Here is a 21742-nt window from a genome sequence, read left to right as displayed (position 1 = left end):
GGTCGGAGAGGAATTTCCCAGATTTGTTTTTCCCCATATTGGCCCTGGGGTTTTCACTCTGGGTTTTCGCCTCTCCCTGGAGATCACATGGTCTGGAATGGGGGGGTGGGGGTGAGTTAATAGGTTGTGATGAACAAAGCATCGTAGCTGTGAGGGACAGCTCGGTGGATAGGATATTAGGATGTAGATAGGCTGGAAAATTGGGCGGGGATCCTGGATTCAGGATTCAATCCTGGACCGGGGAGCGGGGCGGGCTTGGAGGGCCGAAGGGCCTGTTCCTGTGCTGTATTGTTCTTTGTTCGATTACACTTTTGACCTGCGTGTCAAATTTCCAGGTGAGATTAACCAAAGTGTGCACGTTGCATTTGATAATCACTCAAATTAGAATAAAAATGCCAAAGCTTAAAATTTTGTTTCTCTGGTGAACTGTTAAACGTGGACTGTATCAAATCAAAAAGAAACTCAATTATGGAAATTACATGAGTACTCCAGACAGGAGGAAAAGTTAATGAGTGTGTCATGTTAAGATGTGAAAGCAATATGACAGGGAAGATGGTCAGGTTAGGTGTGTGTTTACAGTGGTTAAAGTAGGGAGTGAAATAAAAATATCATAATTCAAGAATGAATCAGAAGCCAAAATTCTAATGTCGACCCTCTAGTAATCAGATTGGATAATACGGAAGCACTTAAAATTTTAGATGTAATATTAAGCTATCGTCCATAAAACTGTTGAGGTGACTTACTAAAGCAAATGCAAACTCTTGAATCGATTTGTGCACACAGGCCAGAGAAAACATCTCTGGTCCCATATGATGTAGGGACTGTGTCACCCATGAAGCAATATCCTTACAGACTAAATCCAGAGAAGTTAGCCCAAGTGAGGGGAGAGATCAAGTTCATGCCGAAAAATTAACTTATTGAACCGAGTCACAGTAGCTGGAGCTCACCTACTGTAATGCTGATGAAACCAGATGAGTTCCAGTGATTATGTGTAGCTCATCGCAAAGTTAATGTGGTAGGAATGGCGGATTCATATCCAATTCCACGGTTAGACAACTATATTAAAAAGATCGGACAGGCAATGTTCTTTACAAAAACTGATTTATTGAAGGGATATTGGCAAGTTCCGTTAACTAATAGAGCCAAAGAAATATCTGCTTCTGTAACCCTGGATGGACTATCAATGCAAAGTCATGCTTTTCAGAATGAAAAATGCAACAGGAATGTTTCAGAGATTAACCAACAAAACTTGCAAGAAGTGAATTTGACAAAGTAAACCCAAGTGCCTCCAGAAACAAAGTTAAGGACTATCTTGGATTTTCCAGTGCCCATACAAAACGAGAGATTTTGCAGTATATAGGCATAGATGGATTCTATTGGAAACGCATTCTGAATTTGAGTACTGTGGTGGCCCTCCTGATAAACCTGTTAAAGGCAAGAAATTTGAGTGAACAAAATAATGTCAAAGTGCCTTTGACAGCTTGAAAGCTATACCGATTACTGCAACGGTTTTAACAGTGTTGAATTATGCTAAACCATGTAAACTGGCTGTTACAACCTATACCCATGTCACTGGAGTTATTACAGGAGATGGGAATGATCAGTTATTTACTTTTCTTGGAAGCTGAATTCTTACCAGTAAAAGTATTAAATGGTGGAGAAAAAAGATACTGAGTTTGGTGTTAGCTCTACACATTTTTAAATTTACATCTCTAACAACTCTGCAGAGACTATTATTCATATGGACCAGAATCCACAAACCTTTCTAGCAAAATTTCATACAAAGAATCCAAGATTGTTTTGTTGGAGTTTAATCCTACAACCATACAATTTGAAAATTATTCATATAGCAGGAAGAGACCATGTCATTCCTTCCATCAAAAGCTCCGAAGTTGGATGGTCACTGATGACTGCACAATGTTCAGCACCAGTTGCGACTCCTCAGATACTGAAGCAGTCCATGTCCAAATGCAGCAAGACATGGAGAATATCTAGGTTTGGGCTGACAAGTGGCAGGTAACATTTGGACCACACAAATGCCAGGCAATGACCACCTCTAAAAAGAAAGAATCTAATGGTAACACGTCATTCAATGGCATTACCATTGCTGAATGCCCCGTTGTCAACATCTTGGGGGTTACATTGATCAGAAACAGAACCGGACCAGATATAAATACTACAGCTACCAGAGCAGGTCAAAAGCTATGAATCCTGCAGTAAGTAATTCACCTTCTGACGCCCCAAAGCCTACCCACTATCTACAAGGCACAAGCAAGGAGTGTGATGGAATACTCTCCACTTGCCTGGATAAGTGCAGCAGCTCCAACAACACTCCAGAAGCTTGACACCATACAGGACAAAGCAGCCCATTTGATTGCACATTCAATCCCTCCATCACCGACCAACAGTGGCAGCTGTGTGTGCTATCTACAAGATGCACTGCAGGAACTCACCAAGGTTCCTTAGACAGCACTTTTCAAACCCACGATCACTACCATCTGGAAGTACAAGAGCAGCAGTTACCTGGAAACACCATCACCTGGAGTTCCCCCTCCAAGTCACTCACCATCCTGACTTGGAAATATATCGCCATTCTTTCGCTGTTGCCGGATCAAAATCCTGGAACTCCCTCCCTAACAGCACTGTGGGTGTTCCTACACTTCAGGATCTAGAGCGGTTCAAGAAGGCAGCTCACCACTATCTAGGGAAAATAGGGATGGACAATAAATGCCAGCGACATCCACATACTGCAAAATGAATTTTTAAAAGTTTAAACGCAGAGGAACACAAATGCCGTGATCAGAGTGGATTTGTGTGAAATATTATTGGCAAGTATCCGTGTATATTTGGTGTAAACATCCTGTTACTGCTAAAGTAAGGCTTGCATAATTAAGGTCGAAATTAATAAGGGGGAACTGTTTAATACGCAAGAAAACTCCTAAAGATGCCTTCTTTTTTAAAATTATGCCATCAAGCCAGATTTCGCTCGTGACTTTTCCAATATTATCAGCTGGCATCATAATGTATAAACTACAAAAAAGTGTTTTGATGCTGGGAATCCCAGCCAAGTTGTAGTGAGTGGAACTCCTACCATAATCATCACAAGTTGGATAAGCAAAATATTATGGCTCCTGCACCAGTTTGGTAGTTAGGTGCAGAGGAAAGCTCCTCTATTATGCTTCAAAAAGCCTTGATCCAATCTTCGATAAAACAGTACTGTGATATTTCTCCTCCCTATCACACCAAATGTGATTGCAATTTAGAGATGGTCTTGTCCCATCATTGAGTTATAGTCAGTCACACAGAGCAGGAAAGGCCCTTTGGCCCATCAAGTCTGCACCAATAATAATTACCAACAAAGTCGAATTAGCTCAAGACAACTAGGAACTGAACCAAGATCAGCCAAAAATGTGGTTCTATTAGAATCCCCAAAGGAGACTTCCATCTCATCGTTCTAAACCTAGATCGCTATGATGAAGGATTAATATATAAAGTCATACTCCATCACCAAGTCATATTTTGAACAGGAAATCATGGACAGACCAGTGAACAGTCTGATGTTTATCAAGAGCTAAGTTGGTGCAGAGTTGTCTAGCAAAATAATTTGAATGAAGATTTAAAGAATTCAACACAGTGAATTGCTTTGTTTTGGAATGCACAACCTGAAAGGGTGGTGGAAATATATGATCTATTCAAATAGGAATTGGATATATATTAAAGGAGGAAAAATTTATACTGCAATGAGGAAAGATTAGGGAAGTGGAGCAAACTGGACAATTCTTTCAAAGTGCTGGCACTAGGGCCTCTTTTGTGTTGCATGATTATATTCTAAAATTGCAGTGTAAAGATACAAATAACAAATTGTACAAAATACTTAATATTTTTAAAAACAGACACAGAAATAGTTTAAGTAGACCTTGTTAGGATTAAAATAAATAGCATTTTTATAAAAAAGATAGCACATTGACAGCTCACTGGCACTACAGCCAGTAAATATATTAAACTAAAAAAGAAAATACTGGAGAAACTCAGCAGGTCTGACAGCATCTGTGGAGAGAGAATAGAGCCAATGTTTCGATACAGGATGGCCCTTTGTCAGGGCTGGACCTGCTGAGATTCCCCAACATTTTCTGCTTTTGTATCAGATTCCAGCATCCGCAATTTTTTGCTTTTAAATACTAAAAGCTGGACATATTTGGATGACAGAGGGCAACACAATCAGTCCTGTTAAAAGCTTTTTACATCATTTAGTCTTTTAAGTCATGGGAACCTCTTGATCTCTTGTAACACACGACCATTCTTCAGTGTGATAGTTAATATTGATGAGTTGGTAAGGCCTTTAGGCGGCATAGTTTATCTTCCAATTGCTCATAGAATAAACCTTCCCTTTGCTAGTAAAAGAAACTCAAGGGGCAGATCGATCCAGTCAGTGGAACGTACCTGTTAAAAAAAGCTCCGCATATTAACTGTTAACCTAGAATTTATATTTCTAGTGACCTACATTCTTAACATTAACAGAACCTGTGTTGATCACACTTTAAGCTGCATCTCTGCTGCCATCACTAGTAGCAGGAGGGATACTACACAGGCTTCTGAGTTTTAGTTTGTCAAGCGCCAAGTATTCTGCATCTAAGATATTACAGGTTACTAAGAGCCATGGAGCCAGTGATCAGAGACAGGAATATTTTGGGCATCAATGATCAGTGAAGCACATCAACAACCAAAAGCTCCAGCATAAGAAAACATAATCACACTGGAGCCATGAGTGACACCATGACAGTGACTTGTCTATTCCTCAAATGAAGAATGATCTGACCAAGCATGATCAAATAAGATCCAGAGAGGAGTACAGGTCAATTTCAAACACTAGAGAAATCTGGAATAAAAATGTGATACTCAGAATCAAAGACTCTACCACCTTGTCTGAGGATGGCACATCTTTTGGCAGGTTGTGGTTAGCACAAGTAGAGAAACAATCATACAATATGAGCAGGGCTTTGAATAAAACCCAAACAAGAACAAAAGTACAACGTACATGGCTATCAAGCACCAGAACTATTCATTCTTTGGCTTCAAATGGTTAGACAATCAATTTTAGAAGAAAAACAGATGGTTAAAAATAATCTTAAGAGCTTGGTCTTCGTATAGTGTCTTTTCCCAGACAGCTCAAGCAGATACTTAATATTGAAAACTTTATATGCTGCAGGGATCCCTATTGGATATCAGCAGGGCTCAGAATGAAGACAAGTGGACCGCTCAGTAATAAAAGACAATGGCTCAAATCCTGAAACATTAAACCACTTACTGCACCAAAACTAGGCTTGCAGAAAACCTTCACCAGTAGCTTTGTGTACAAGAAAAGGGTGATGAGCAGGGCTCCAGTGGAATCACTCCAAATCAACAGGGTAATTCTGCCTCACAGTAACTAAGTTGCATACAAATCCCGCCAACTGTTTTAATTTTGATCCTGTGATTGCATTGATCTAATTACTCAGTCGTAATTTCTGCAGAATTACTTGCACCTTAAAGGAAAGATTATACATAGGAGAGATCATACAATGGAAAGTAATCTCCAGTATTTGCCATCTGCATCATTTCCTCTTTGGCCAGAGATCCATTTCAGGCCTCCATATCTGCAAACTTCCGTTTGCCATAGCTCTGAACCAGGTTGGAGGTGGTGATCTGTACAGCCTGCCCCTTCTCCCACTTCTGAAACTCGTTCAACCCCTTTTGACCAGCCCGGAACAGCTCCCGTTCTAGCTCGTCGAGATGAGCCACCAGTGACGATGTGTCCTCGTTGTAAGCATTCTGGGAGGAATCCATGATCCGGCGGAAGCGGTTGACAAATGTCTGTGCCAAAAATAATCTCAAGTCAAAAGTACAATACAGGAACAATAGAACTTAAAAACCTACATATAGTGATTGTATATGTCTCGCACAAAATGGAAATCATTGGGCAATTTCTCCATCAATCATGCATGGAGACCACACTGATGTAAATGACTAATTACTTTTAAGCACATAGTTTGCATTGTATAATTATTCTGCACTTAGTGCATTTTGCTGAGACTCTGATTAAATAGACTCCTTTTGGCATAAAATGGAATCTGCTTGTTGCAATTCCCCCCCGCCCCATTCATTTGTTGACAGTGGTAACAATGCATACACTGATTAAAATTAATACAAAAAAAAATCATTAGGTCCTACTTAGTATTTCTGTAAGACAACTAATAAAATGATTACCTGCCAAAATGAATCACTCCTCTAGAACTAGAGACTGTAGCACTCTTAAATGTTTTTATAACAGATAGGGACAAGATTATACTTAGGAAGCACAATAATAGCAGCAAAATCTAGACCCAAATGAGAATGGTGGGAACTCTGAGGAAAACATTTTCAGATGTCCGCTGTTTATAATGGGACTTAGAGGGGGTCAGGAAAGAAGCAGAAACATTGGCAAGTGACAGAAAAGCTTTTAGCTACTACAACATAACTGGTTTCTCTGTGCCCCAGACAGAGGGCCCAGGAACCTGTCACTGCCTTTGGCAATGGTGCATTTTATTTATTTCTTAGTATTTGGACTTTAATGTATTAAGATACTGGATAGGATGCGTTAAAAAATCAGATGCTGCTAGACAGCTGTATTATCAGGACAGATACATACATATTTAAGTATCAGGAAGCTATGGCGATATTGCTCTCAACACCGAATCAGAAGATGGTGATTCAAGATTCCTCCAGGACTGAAACGCAAAACCTAGACTGACAACACCTCAGTTCAGAGGGAGTACTGCATTGTCAGAAATGCCATCTTCAAGATCATAGAATCTACATTGCAGAAGAGGCCATTCAGTCCATCTCTGACAGAGTATCTTATCCAGATCTTCTCCCCACCCATTTCTCTGTAACCCTGCATATTTATCATAGTTAATCCATCTAATCAACACATATTGGGACACTAAAAGGTAATTTAGCAAGGCCAATCTACCTCACCTGCACATCTTTAACTGTGGGAAGAAACTAGAGCATCCAGAGGAAACCCACGGACACACTGAAAATGCGTAAACTCCATATATTCACCCAAAGCCGGAATTGAACCCAGGTACTTGGAGCTTGTGACCACTGTGCCACCATGCTGCCCTCCATTAAACCAACTTCTCATACGTCCTGCTTGTTTTGGTGATTTGGGTCTACTTTAAAAGTACAGCAGATCTCTTGGTTCTATTTGAAGAGCAAAGCATTTTCTGTGTCCCGAGTGCTAGGACTTTGCTGCGTCAGCTGAGGTCATCTGTGGGATAACTGATTGCACTTATAATAATTGTATTTGAAGCACAATGAGACATGTGATAAGATGCTATACAAAATTTTCCCATCACTTCTTCCTTTTACACAGGAAATTATTAAGGACTTTGAGAAACAGCAGCCACATGTTTGAATCCTTACAAAGCATCAATAGAATGTCAATCCCATTCCATAACACTCATATCCAAATAAATAGAGATGGAAATACTCAGCAAGGTAGGTGGAGGGAGAAAGTAGATTTCAAGGTCATTTCAAGTCGATGACCATCTGGCAAAAGTTCACACCAAAAACAGGGAGAGGCAGAGAAACAGGGTGGAATGATAAGAACAAAAAGGAAAATCTACAATTAGTTGGAAAGCAGGCAGGATTTAATGACAAAAGGAGATGATGGCGCAAAGAAAAAGGGGTATTAATGTGACTGGTCATAACTACTGATTACAATATTTCTGGACAATGGATGCTGGAAATGCTTCTATTATTGCCATTTATATGTCCTCTAGACCAGTTGTTTCCAACCACTGTGCAGTGGCATGCTGGTGCGCCATGAAAAGCTTGCACATGTGCCGCGGCCATGGCTGTGGGGCAGACTCTGAATGCAGACTTTTTTTCCTGTCAATTTCCTGAATCATAACCACTTTAGTTTCAGGGTAGCTTCCCTACTGAGTGCCAGAATCAGGAAAAACCCCTGACTAGGAAGTATCTGTGGCTGGGGTGTGTTATGATGGAGCCACTGCTACAACGCTATGCGGCCACTTTTGTTTCGAGTCAGTAGGAGATGCAGTTGGTGACCGGAACAGCTCCTGGGAGTTCTGCAAGAGCAGGGAGGAGATCCACAGCCAGCTCCGGGAGCTTGGGGATCTCTACCACATTGGTGTGTCTGGCTAAGGCCCGTGCCCTGGGGCACAAGGGACCTGAGGAAGACATGGAGCAACCATACTGGAGACTGGCTCGGGAATACAAGGAATGGTTTTCAACCAGTATGCTGCTGTGGGGCAGACTCTGAGCCCCAGTGGTCTGCAGAACTGCTCTTCAGATGATTTCCATGCTTATCAAAAAGGTGAGAATTTCAAAACTTGCCCAGTTTCAATGGAAAGTAAAGGGAATTGGTTCTTTTGATATTTCAGTGTACGCGTGCGCACTGGGTGTTATATTGTCTCTTTTCAATAATATTGCTGGTGTGTGAGTGACTCGCGTTGTAGGTGCTCAGCTAGTGCATAGGTCATTTGCACGGGAGTCACGAGCCCTGGCATCAGAGGTATACATTTTTTTAAAAACCTCTTAGCCAACCATGCACAGATTGTTGGACCATACAGCGTGGGGACAGTTTTTAAGAAACTTAATATCAGGGGAAAAAAATTGTCTTGTGCTTAACCCGTTCAAGTGCTATGAGCGGTATTACCTCCTTTAGAAACATGCCTGGAACAAGAGTATGCTATTTGGACCATAGTTTCCTACATACCTGGAACAAGAGTATGCTATTTGGACCATAGTTTCCTACTAACCCACTAAGTTGCTCTTTACTCAACTTTGCATTTTACTCTGACCCATTGGAATTTGAACTATATGCTGCAAACTTCTCTAGTAAGACCATAACCATCGTAAATGTAACATTTATGAGCAATCAATTCATCTGAAAAAGGTTGGCGTGCCGTGGAATAATTTGTCTCATTGAAGTGTGCCATGTTACTTAAAACCTCTGCTCTAGAGCCATCTTTTGTTTCTTTACTTATCTCATTACCATTCCCTCTTTCATCGCACCATCATTCCTTTGACAGCAACTGCTCTGCAGAAACTCACCAAGGTTCCTTCATCAGCACTTTCCAAACCCATACTTCTACCACCTAGAAGAGCAAAGGCAGCAAGTGCACAGGAACTTGAAACCATCTGCAAGTTCCCAAAATATGCCACACACCATTCTAACTATATTGATGTTCCTTCAGTGTTGGAGAATCAAAATCCTGTAACACCTTCCCCAACAGCACTGTGGGAACACTACCCAGACTGCAACAGTTCAAGGCGACTCAAAACCATCTTAAGGGCAATAAATAAATGCATTACATAAATGAATACAACTTTTGCCAACATTAGCAGTATTTTTTTTTCATTGACATAGCCTTTAATACAAAATGGCACTCTGAAATATAGTAAACTGGGACACTCACCTGTAGGATGGTCTGAGCGATCTCGATGTTCTCTGGATTATTAAAATTCAGCAGCTGTGTTCCAAAACCATAATAATATGGCCCCATTTTGTGCAGGTCTACTACCTTTGCATCAGCATTGAAAATTGTCCGCCAGCTACCCTTATACACTTTTGGAGTGCCAGCAGATACAATGCGACGTTTGGGATCACACAACCCTTTGGCCAACCAAAGCGGGAGTTCCAGCTTTGTACCCTTTACAGGACAAAAAAAAAATTCAGCTCACAATGCAACACAATAAGAAACAGAGCAGCTAGCAATTCTCGGCAAGGTAAGAATCTTCATTTCCTGTAATTTGCCAAATCCAAACAAGGAACAAAAGAAAAAACAAACTTGCTTTTATATAGTGCTTTCCATGATCACCTGATGTCTCAAAATACTTTACAGACAATCAAGTACTTTTGAATTGTAGTCACAGGTGTTAAGCAAGAAACACGGAAACCACTGTGCACAGCAAAATCCCACGAAGATCAATGTGACATTGCCCTTAAATGTGTTTTTCCTGATGTCGCTTGAGGGATAAACATTGGCCAGAACATCAGGGATCATTCCATTGCTTTTCAATATAGTGCCATGGGATCTTTTACATCTATCCAGACACCAGATAGGACATTGGTTTAACATCTCAGCGGAAAAGACAGCTTGCCACCAACAGTGCAGCAGTTTCTTAGCGGACTGGATGCAAGCCTCGATTTCTGCGATTGAACTTTGAAATGAGATTTGAACCCAAAACCTTGTGACTCAGAGGCGAACTTGCTACCAACTGAACCATGGATGTATGTACAACCCTACACACTTTCAGGACGTCCCAAAACACTTCATAGCCAGAGCAGAACTTTAGAAAATGAAGCCATTGTTACAATATAAGCAAATGTGGTGACCAAATTTGTCCATCAGGCAAAAATTAGATAATTAACTGAACAATTCATTTTAGTAATGTTGAATTCAAGAATAAATGTTGACCAGAACACAAACTCCACTGCTCTTTAATTATTGCAGTGAATGTTTTCCATCCATTAACTGGTTTAAATGGCCAGCTGATTGATGAGGTCTCTGACAGTGCAGCACTGAAGTGTCAGATCACCCATACCTACCACAGGACAATTTTTAGCATCTACCATGTTGGGATTAGAGCCAGGGAGCCCAGAGCATTGCTCTAGCTTTGTGGTCTATGAGTTCAGTGACCTAGACCACAGGAAGAAGCCAAATGAGTTGATGTCAGCTTAGATTATAATGCTCATGTCTCTAAAAGCTACAAAACCATTTGTGACAAGTAGTAATACATTGAGTTCTGTTGGCAAAAATGCCCCTCAAAAGAAAAGTCATAATCAGAAGCTTCCAACTTATATAAAACTGAAATGAGTGCAGAAAATAAAAATTCTCTGTTTTTCATGCCTCCCATTCAATCTTTGGCACATGTGTTACAATTGCAGAAGCACTTAGAGCACGACAGAGGGTATCATCAATGTGAAGTTGGGACTGAATCCAAGGACTGTGTGGTGGTCACTCCTACCGATACCATCATGGACAGATGCATCTGCGGCAGGCAGGCTGGTGAGGATGAGGTCACGTATGTTTTCCCTCTTGTTGGTTCCCTCACCACCTGCCACAGTCCTAGTCCAGCAGTTATGTTCTCTAGGACCTGACCAACTCGATCTGTGTGGTATTACCAAGCCACTCTTGGTGATGGACATTGAAGTCCCCTACCCAGAGTACATTCTGCACCCGTGCCACCCTCAATGCTTCTTTCAAGTGGTATTCAACATGGAGGAGTACTGATTCATCAGCTGAGGGAGACTGAACATGGTAACCAGCAGGAGGTTTCCTTGCCCATGTTTGACCTGGTGCCAAGACTTTATGGACTCGGTGCTGAGGACTCCCAATTGTATGCCACTGTACTGCCACCTCTGCTGGATCTGTCCTGCTAGTGAGACATACCCAGGAAATGTTGATGATGGTGTCTGTGGCATTATCTGTAAGGTATAATTCTGTGAGTGACACTACATCAGGCTTGACTAGTCTTGTGAAACAGCCCTCCCAATTTTGGCACAAGCCCCCAAATGTTAGTAAGGAGGACTTTGCAGGTCGACTGGGCTGGGTTTACTGGTGTCGTTTCCAGTGCCTACGTTGATGCCAGGTGGTCCATCCAATTTTGTTCCTTTTTGTTTCATTTATAGAGATTGAATACAACTGAGTGGCTTGCTGGACCATTTAATAGTCAACCACATTGCTGTGGGTTTGGAGTCACATGTAGGCCAGACCAGGTAAGGGCTTTTAGGTTTCCTTCCCTAAAAGGCACTAGTGAACTAGATGGATTTTAATGGTGATTGACAATGGTTTCATCGTTAGCCTTTTAGTTCCAGGTATTTTGTTTCGTTTTTAAATTCCACCTCTGCCGTGTTAGGATTCGAACCCAAGTCTCCAGAGCATTACCCTGGATTTCTGGATCACTAGTCAAACAACAATACCACTACCACTGTGGGACCATTTCCCCAAGAAATGGAAAGCAATTGAGGTGAACATGGTAAAAGAGAAAAACAGAAATCCCGTTAGAGGGGGCTAGTACTCTTCATGGAAGGGTAATAGCAGTGAATTAAACACTCAAATGAAAGCGAAATACTGAAATAAATACCTGAAATAAAAACAAAATATGCTGGATAAACTCAGGTCTGACAGCATCTGTAAACAGAGAAACAATTAATGTTTCAAGTTCATATGACCCTTTTACAGAACTGAAGAGGAACAGAACTGTGATGAATTATATATTTGGAGAGGGAAGAAGTGGGTGGGACAGAATGGAAAGTCAATGTAAGCACTATATATGTACTGTTGGTTCGCCAGTGACAATGAAGTAATGCAATTACAGAACAGGATATATACAGGTGGATGGCAATAATTAAGAATTGTAAGAATCTTAACTTCACTGATTTCAACTTGAGGGGCTTGAAGTTCCATTTTAAGGATTCTAAATCATTTACTTAAATGATAAGATTTAATGTGCAATTATATAGTACCATTAAACAAAGTATCATCTTAAAAACTCATTAAGGCTAATTGAAAATTTCAAAACTGAGCAACAGCATTTTATTTGGTTCTTATAATACCTTCCCCTAAGAGAGGGGTTGGAATTAAGTCATGGATCAGCTATGATCTAACTGCATGAGAATAGGATTGAGGTGATGAATCACTTACCCTTATTCCTAAAGAGTGAAAGTAGGTACCAAGCAAAAAAAACAAAGTAGGAAAGATGATGCATGGCAATATTTTAAATGTCGGGATCAGACAAAATAATGTAGATGGACTTTGAGAACGAGTTTCAGAGTGTAGCACCCAAACTATTGAAAGATCTAAACAAGTGCTGGATGAAGAGAATCGGAATACCAAAAAGCAAGGCAACATGGACTGCCACTTAGCACTGGAGGTTACACAGGAATTTGTAGACAAGGGCAATTGTGAGGTCAGCTTAGTGGTAATGCTCTCATCTCAAATCAGAAGGTTTTGGGTCAAAACACAATTCAAGAGTTGAATGCGCAATGTAAATTGACAATGTGCAGTACAGTAGAGTGTGCACTGCATCATCACATATACAATCTTCCGGTTGAAATGCTTCCGGATAAAGCAAAGCCCTAATCACCTGTTCAAAAAAGGTATAAATGTTGCTCAGACATTATTTGAAGTACCATGGCAAACACTTAACTCGCAAAATAAAACTGGTAATTTGTCTTTGTGCTGGTTTATTGCAAATTGACTTTTACATTTGCCGATGTAACATATACCAAATTAATTCATTAGCTGTGAAGCATTTGGTGACATCCTGAAAATACAAAAGGCACTATAAATGTATTGTTCCTTTGAAGTCAATATATTCAACACAGGAAGCCAATGAGAACGAGAGCAATGGCAGGATGATGACAAGCAGATTTTTTTGATGAATTAGGAGCAAATGATAAAACTTGCAATCAAGGGAACACGAAGCAACATGCAGATGGCTTAGAACTCAAAGGTTCACCTACCTCAATCAATATCCTGCAATAATGGCTGAAGTAGAAGAAAGGGATAAAATTAACAGCTTGGAGTTTTATAGTGCCTTTATTATAATAAAGCAACCCAAAGAGATTCTCAGGAGCATTATAAATAAAAATGAGAGACTGAGCCATGCAAGGGGTATAAGAGCAGATGACCAAAAGCTTGGTCAAAAAGGTAGATTTTCAAAAGTGACTTAAAAGGAGGAAAGAGGAGTTCAGAGAAAGAGCAATTTAGGGAGGGAATGCCAGAGCTTAGGGCCTTTGCAGCTGAATGCACAGCTGTCAAAGGTAGAATTATTAAAATCAGGAATGCTCAAGAGACCAGGATTTCTCAAAGAGTTGTAGGAGATTATAGAGATAGCAAGGGCATGGTCAAGTTAGGTTCTTCAAACCATTCAATTACACATTATATAAAACTTCACCAAAGCGTGTTAAGTTTATTTGGATTGCCACATGGCACATACACTAAAATAATCATCATAGAAATCATAGAAACCCTACAGTGCAGAAAAAGGCCATTCGGCCCATCGAGTCTGCACCAACCACAGTCCCACCCAGGCCTTATCCCCATATCCCCACATATTTACCTGCTAATCCCTCTAACCTACGCATCCCAGGACACTAAGGGGTAATTTAGCATGGCCAATTAACCTAACCCGCACATCTTTGGACTGTGGGAGGAAACTGGAGCACCCGGAGGAAACCCATGCAAACACAGGAAGAATGTGCAAATTCCACACAGTGACCCAAGCCGGGAATCGAACCCAGGTCCCTGGAGCTGTGAAGCAGCAGTGCTAACCACTGTGCTACCGTGCCGCATCAGCATCAAGTTCTCTACATATTTTATTTTTGTAATACTTATAGTTTATAATTTTGTCATTGCAATCATGCTATTCCAGTTTGCAACAGTGCAGACTTGATCTCAGATTCAGTGGACACTACTTGTCATCAATGTCTTGTAAAATACAGGGGCTGCAAACCAAACCTTTAAGGAATCCACAGAAGACTGGAGTCATTTGATCAGTTAAGTGTATTTTAAAAAGTGAGATAAGTCTTAATTACTGTCAAGCATATCTGGAAAACAATTTCATTCCTTAAAATTTTAATTATTATTGGAGATTTTTAAAAAGTATTTCGTTGCTATTTCTCTTTATCCCATTTTTCTTTCCATGTGGAGTGCTTGTAAGCAATAAATTTCCAAGGCTCAGTGGGTGGCACTCTTCTTCAAGTCAGCAGATTGGGGGTTCAGATCCCACTTCAGGACTCGAGTACAAAAATCAATGCTGACTCTATAGGAGTGTGGCAGTGTTGCACAGTTGGAGGAGAGACCTTGTCTGCCATCTCAAGAGAACATACAAGATCCCTATCCTGGCCAATATTTATCCTTCAGCCAACATCACAAAAGCAGATTATCTGGAGAGATTGCAGAACTTGAAGTACAGAGGAATCTGGGTGTACTGGTACATGAAACAAAGTTAGTATGCAAGTGATTAGGAAGCCAAATGGAATGTTGTCATTTATTAATGGAATATAAAAGTAGGAATGCTTTACTACAGTTACACAGTGTATTGATGAGACCACATCTGGAGCACTGTGTACAGTTTTGGTCTCCTTATTTAAACAAGGATAAATGCATTAGAAGCAGTTCAGAGAAGGTTCATTCACCTAATACCTGGGATGAGTGGTTTATCTTATGAGGAAAGGTTGGATAGGCTACACATGTATCCATTGCAGTTTAGATGAGAGGTGATTTTAATGAAACATACAAGATCCTGAGAGGACATGATAGTATTGATCCTGAAAGGATGGCTCCTCTTGTGACAGATACTAGAACAAGGGGACACAAAAATAAGAGTCTCCCATTTCAGACAGATGAGAAGAAATATTCTCTCAAGAAGATTGGATGTTTTTAGTACTCTCTTTCCCAGAGAATGATGGAAATAAGTCATTGAATATTTTTAAGGCAAACGTACATTGTTTCTTGACTAACAAGGGATTCAAAGGTGATCAGGGGTAGGCAGAATGTGGACTTAGGACCACAGTTAGATCAGTCATTATTTTATTGAATGCCAGAGCATGTCTGAGGAGCCAAATAGCCTACTTGTGCTCCAAATTCACACGCATTCACATTTCTGTTTCTGGGAATTTGCTGCGTGTAAATTTGCTAGTCATGATGTGGAGATGCCGGCATTGGACTGGGGTAAACACAGTAAGAAGTCTCACAACACCAGGTTAAAATCCAACAGGTGTATTTGGTAGCAAAAGCCACTGTGCTTCTTACTGTGTTTACCCCAGTCCAACGCCAGCATCTCCACATCACGACTAGCAAATTTACACACAGCGAACTCCCAGAAACAGAAATGTGAATGCGTGTGAATTTGGAGCACGAGTAGGCTATTTGGCTCCTCAGGCATTCACTAAAATAATGACTGATCTAACTGTGGTCCTAAGTGGCTTTGCTACCAAATAAACCTGTTGGACTTTAACCTGGTGATGAGAGACTTCTTACTGTAAATTTGCTGCCACGTTTCCGACATTACAGCAATTACTATATTTCAGATGTACTTTATTGGATGTAAAGCACTTTCAGGTAGGTGGTCATGAAAGGTGCTTTTTTACACTATTTCATTTCTGTACATGATTTGGTACTGAATTTTAACTTATGCTTGCTGGTTCAAACTCTGCACCTTTGCCATAACTTGATCCCGATTGTTTAAGGAAACACAGACCACGATTTTCCTGAATTGGGATTAAATGCCCAAGCCTTAGCAGCCAGCATCCATCAGGTGGGATTCTCTCACCAAATAGATGCTAATTTATGCATAGTGGACAACCTGCCAGCCAACCCCACTGTTCTGAAATTGGGTCACCATTTTTAAATGGCAACCGGACCTCCATGCTCGGAGATAGATATCTCCCCTCTTCCCCCCCCCCCCCCAAATAACAGGTACCCCACCCAAAACCATGCAGGTGAGGGTAACTTGACCTGATCCCCTCCTCCTCAGCTCCCCCTCTCTCGTCAGATCCTCCATTCTCACCCCCTTTCCCTGGCATGGTGATTTCAGGCAGCCTTGTGATTGATATCTCCATTTCTGCCTGTCAGCTGTGCAAATTCAAAGTGGCCAGGTAAGTTTAACCACTATACCCCTGGTCACCCGACAGGCCTTTAAATCATTGCAGCACACCATTCAGGCCACATTCAGATCAGCCATGATCTTACCAAATAGCACAGCAGGCATGACGACTGAATGGCTCACTGTTGCTCCTAATTCATGCATAATCAGACTTGTCAACTCTCTATTTTGAGAAATGTAATTTGTAATTTTTTAAAAATCCTTATGCAGGGAAATCTTTTTTTAAAAACCCTTATTATATCAGTGGTTCTGCGTATACAGAGCACCATTACACCAGAGGTCACTGGCTTGCAGAGAGAACACTGTCCTGTCATCCAGAAAGTAAACCTCCTCCTATAATTGCTCCTCTCCCAGTTCCCTCTTCTGTACCCAAGTGCTGGCTCCTTCCTTCACTCTATAAAGCCCCAACCCCGTCCAATATTTGAATTGTGCAAAAAACATTCCCAACACCACTTTTGCACAGCTTACTGTGACACAGTTATCTGACAATTACTCATTCTTCAGCTTTGTCTCGCTCCCTCACTGCCTGCACTCGGTATCTCTATCACTATTATGAGTATGGTTGGTGATTTTCTACTTTGTTGCCTCGGTCCATATACTGCTATAGGATAAATTCAGTGGTCTTGGACTGCGAGCAGACTGAGAACACACAGTCAAGCTACCCACACTTCTGTATAAAATTAACGGACTTAGTCATATCAAGTTTTAGAAAGTTTTTGGCTACAGAACTGACAATAAAAATAAATAGTTTTCTCCCACTTCAGCGCCATCCCCACCCTCGCCCCAAAACCTGTATTATTCATCAACTCTAACCAGGGATATTAGGTCGATGAGACAGAATGCAGGACTGAAAACATGTAGAATATTTTTTAAATTGTAAAGCACTTCAAATAGGAATATAGTTTTCGAATTCTGGTCTGTTAAGGATTAAATAAATCAGTGAAGGTTACAACTAAATCGTTAATCTATGTTGATTTACCTTTGGGAAGAAAAGGCAGCTGTATTAAATCGCTTAACTTTTAAGATTTTGTCCCCCAGTTGACGCAAAGTCAAAATCGGAGGCATTCTACGGGTAACACAGGAAAATAGTTTCTGGGTCTAGTGTCTTAATTAAAACATTTCTCCCATTAACGCTACTTTCCTTCGGTTTATTGAAATGGCCACAGTCTCCGGAAACAGCGAAGCGATCCCTTTCTCCCTCCCGGTCTACCCACACTTGACATCGGCTAGGCGGCCTATCCTACCTCGGGGATGAGATCGGCCTCGCTGCTCTTGTCCAGGAAGCCCAGACGCGGCAGCACCATCTCAGTGCGACACGGGACTTTCTCCTGGGTCATCAGGATGTCGTCCAGGCTGAAGAAGTTTTCTTCCAGCCCTCCCGGGGACACCGGCATGTAGGACTCGGAACGCGGCATACCCGGTGAGGGAGCTCGAGCTGCCGGAAACAGACAGCCGGTTCAAATCTCCCGCCCAGGTCACGAGGAAGAAGCAGTTGAGTGCGGAGAGAACGGTTTTGCTGGTATTAAAATCGTAATTTAATAACACGCCGGGAGAAGGGCAGCATTGCCGTGTCGGTGGTTATTAAAAGATCAAAATATAAAGCCAGCAAAGGCCGATGACGCCAGAGATGACGTCAGTAGGAATGACGTACACAACCCCGCGCGCCTTTCAGCCGTTACACGCGGCAGGTGGTCGGTTGGTTTTTGAAAAAAGAGAGCGAACCAGCTGGGTTGGGGAGGCACTCGGAGGACGAGGAGAGAAACAGGCACACAAAACCTGGGGGACGGGTTGGGTTTGGGAAAGCAGCTGGACGACACGACAAAGCGAATGGCAAGTCACTCGGCCCATTCTGACACCTCGCAAAAGTCGAGAAGGAAGACTACCCAGCGGTTTTCGAACATGCACGTGAGGCCTCAAACTGTCGAGCGGTCCAAGTTCTACGAGGACCTGGTGGAGGAGATGCGCCGGAAGATGTGGTGAGTGTACTCGAGGGTGGGGCAACGTTCGCACCTAACGCAAGGCTTTCTGCCGTGCATGCGCACTATTAAGTCCGTTCAGCCTAGTTGGAATTAGTCAGTCCCGGTCAGTCATAAAATGGTTACAGCATAGAACGAAACCATTCGGCTGTCGTGTCCGCATGGCTTCTTCAAGAACAATCGCTTATCGGCCTTTTGGCTAAGGTCAAGTGTAGTATCGACATGCTGTGCTTGGTTGAAGTCATTAGGTTACATTTTAGCTTCATTTGAAACAATTTTTAAAAGCGGCATCTCGGCCTTTTGGCTAAGATGCAAATGAGATCAAGCCTTGCAGGAGGTGCAATGTCTACTCTAATCAGTTTGGATCATGTAGATCAAGCCGAAGACAGGAGGTGAGAGCCCTGTCTTGTCAGCTTGGATCGGGAATGTCTCAACTTGTTGAGACTCTGAATTGGACTTGATTTGATTGAATTGGAATAAAAACACAAAAAAGCTTACCTAATCTTGCTACCGTGAGAGTGAGTACCTCACACAGTTGTTACGGCACAGAAGGAGACCATTTGGTTTATCGTGTTGGCACGGGCTCTCCAAACAGGCATTATAGCTTAGAACCTTCCCTCCCCCCGGTTTGTTTGTATTCAAGTAATTATCTATTGGCCTCAATTGAACCTGCCTCCACCACATTTTCAGGCAGTATATTCCAGACCACTTGTGGGCAAAAGTCTTACATCACCATCACCTTTCCTTGTAGCCCTGGATTTTATCTCAAGATAATGATCTAATTCTCTTTTGAACACTTTGCTTGAATCTGCCTCCAACACATTCTCAGCCATTGTATTCCTGATCGTAACCACCTGGCTGGGTTTTTAAAAAAAAGGTTTCCTCACATCGCCCTTGCTTCTTTAGCCAGTCACCATAAATCAGTGTCTGCAGATTCACTATCTGTCTGCTAATGGGAATGGTTTCATTTAATCTGCACTGTCCAGACCCCTTGTGATTTTGGCCTCTTAATTTTATTGTCTCAAAGGATAACAGCCACAACTTCCGCAATCTATCCATGTAATTTGAGGTCCTTCATTCCTGAAACCATATTTGTGAATCTTTTTTGTACCCTTTCATGCCTTCACATTCTTCCTAGTGGTGCCCTGAATCACACATGATGGTCCAGTTGTGGCCAAATTGGATTTATCATAACTTCCTTGTTTTTGTATTCTCTGCCACTATTTATAAACCCTGTTTTACTAGCTGCTTTTTCAACCTGTCTTGCCATCTTCAATTATTTGTGGACATAAACCCCCAGGTCCCTCTGTTCCTGCAACCCCTTTAGAATTATATCCTTTATTGTATATTGCCTCCTTGTTCTTCCTACCAAATTATATCAATTCACAAAATTCTACATTGAATTCCATCCATAACTTGCCTGCCTATTCTGCCAGTCTCTCTATATCCTCCTGAAGTTTATCATTGTACTGCTTATATTTCACAATTCTAATCAATTGCAAATTTTGAAATTGTGCCCTGTACATCCAAGTCTAGATTATTAATATATATCAAGAAAGGCAGGGTATACATAGTCATTTGATAATACATGAAGTGGGGGGTTTCTCTCCGGTGCTAAGTATTGCGCTAAACACAGACTCGCGAACAACAGTATGCTGGTTAAAGATATAAAAAGATGTTAAAGGAGTGGGAGTGGAGGGATACAAAAGAATGGTCTAGTTTGGACCAGGGAGCGGCGCGGGCTTGGAGGGCCGAAGTTGTAAAGGAGTTGGTGAGTCCAGCTACCTTTCTCCCAGCAATGTACCATGCCTCGGGACATCCTTTCCTGCAGCGTATCAGATAGACAATGTTGGCCGAGTCAATACAATACAATAGCAAAACGGTTATACACTTTTGAAACTTCAGTTCTCCCGCCTCCCCTGTCATTCTAACTGGATGCTCCAATCACATTAGTACACATTATTTACCTTGGCCAATTGCATCCTACCTTTTAGCAGAATTAGGAATTCATTGGTCTAGAGGACCTGGAAGTTCCTACCCACTGTTGCTAAGTAACCTCACTTTTGTAAATCCGTAAGGTTCAAAGGTTGTTTTCTCATCGAAAGCCACAGAGTTGAAAAAGTGACGTTCCCATCACCTCATTCTGCCGTACCAGTAAGATTTGAATATTTTAATCAGTGGAATTGAGTACCTTATGTACTTTGTGAATACTTCTATTCATTTTCTGGAGTATGAGAATTTGAAAACTCCATGACTTTTCTGATAACATAACTGTAATCTGTGGCTTATTGTTCACAAAGAATGTGGCCTGTCTAGTTTACTCTTAGTAAGTAGTCTCATGACACCAGGTTAAAGTCCAACAGGTTTATTTGGTAGCACAAGCTTTCAGAGTACCGCTCCTTCATCAGGTGAGTGCAGGATTTGTTTCACAAACAGGGCATATATAGACACAAACTCAATTACAAGATAATGGTTGGAGTGTGAGTCTTAATGGGTTCAGACAATGTGAGTGGAGAGAAGGTTAAGCACTGGTTAAAGAGATGTGAATTGTCTCCAGCCAGGACAGTTAGAGAGATTTTGCAAGCCCAGGCAAGTCGTGGAGGTTACAGATAGCCACGAGGACGGCCTCAAGTCAAACTATCAGTTTCTGCTCAGTGATTTTTGCGTTGTTGTGTGCCGTGAAGGCCACCTTGGAGAACGCTTACCCAAAGATCAGAGACTGAATGCTCTTGACTGCTGAAGTGTTCCCCGACAGGAAGGGAACACTCCTGCCTGGTGATTGTTGAGCGGTGTCCATTCAACCATTGTCATAGCATCTGCACAGTCTCGCCAATGTACCATGCCTCGGGACATCCTTTCCTGCAGCGTATCAGATAGACAATGTTGGCCGAGTCACAAGAGTATGTACCGTGTACCTGGTGGTTGGTGTTCTCACGTGAGATGATGGCATCCATGTCGATGATCGGGCATGTCTTGCAGAAGTTGCTGTGGCAGGGTTGTGTGGTCACTGTTCTCCTGAAGGCTGGACAGTTTGCTGTGTACAATGGTCTGTTTGATGTTGCGTGGTTGTTTGAAGGCAAGTAGTGGGGGTGTGGGTATGGCCT

The 21742-nt window shown here is 41.7% G+C and overlaps 2 protein-coding genes across 3 annotated transcripts in view; one reads left to right on the top strand and one right to left on the bottom strand.

The window, feature by feature from the left end:
- Positions 1–1096: 1096 nt before the first annotated feature.
- On the bottom strand, positions 1097–18126 carry gins3 (GINS complex subunit 3). 2 transcript variants are annotated; one of them, XR_013497630.1, is made up of 4 exons: positions 17907–18126; positions 9465–9698; positions 2524–5850; positions 1117–1425 (listed from the first exon to the last, which is right to left on the bottom strand). XR_013497630.1 is itself a non-coding variant. In XM_078211105.1 (3 exons), the coding sequence occupies exons 1-3, from the start codon at positions 18075–18077 to the stop codon at positions 5620–5622; spliced, it is 636 nt and encodes a 211-aa protein (XP_078067231.1). In that variant the 5' UTR covers positions 18078–18126; the 3' UTR covers positions 1097–5619. The 2 variants fall into 2 exon arrangements, 1 of the variants encoding a protein (XP_078067231.1); XM_078211105.1 differs by having other exon boundaries at positions 1097–5850.
- A 217-nt stretch (positions 18127–18343) lies between these two features.
- The window catches only part of LOC144493113 (diacylglycerol O-acyltransferase 1-like), a 213415-nt gene continuing 210016 nt past the window's right edge, over positions 18344–21742 (top strand). The window contains exon 1 of the mRNA XM_078212015.1: positions 18344–18638. Coding sequence (XP_078068141.1) covers positions 18490–18638 — 149 coding nt within the window. The 5' untranslated portion in view covers positions 18344–18489. The remainder of the gene's footprint in view (positions 18639–21742) is intronic.

Source organism: Mustelus asterias, chromosome 4, assembly GCF_964213995.1.
Source record: "Mustelus asterias chromosome 4, sMusAst1.hap1.1, whole genome shotgun sequence".
Lineage (NCBI taxonomy): Eukaryota > Metazoa > Chordata > Chondrichthyes > Carcharhiniformes > Triakidae > Mustelus > Mustelus asterias.
The sequence above is the reverse complement of the archived record's forward strand: the minus strand, read 5'-3'. Positions and strand labels throughout refer to the sequence as shown.

What these genes read in the sequence shown, in the direction of transcription:
- gins3 (XM_078211105.1), bottom strand. Translation starts at nt 18,077, where the DNA reads ATGCCGCGTTCCGAGTCCTACATGCCGGTGTCCCCGGGAGGGCTGGAA. An exon ending in AGGCCGATCTCATCCCCGAG is followed by an intron (nt 9,699 to 17,906) that starts GTAGGATAGGCC and finishes TGTCCTGTAAAG; the next exon opens with GGTACAAAGCTGGAACTCCC. An exon ending in TCGCTCAGACCATCCTACAG is followed by an intron (nt 5,851 to 9,464) that starts GTGAGTGTCCCA and finishes TTTTTGGCACAG; the next exon opens with ACATTTGTCAACCGCTTCCG.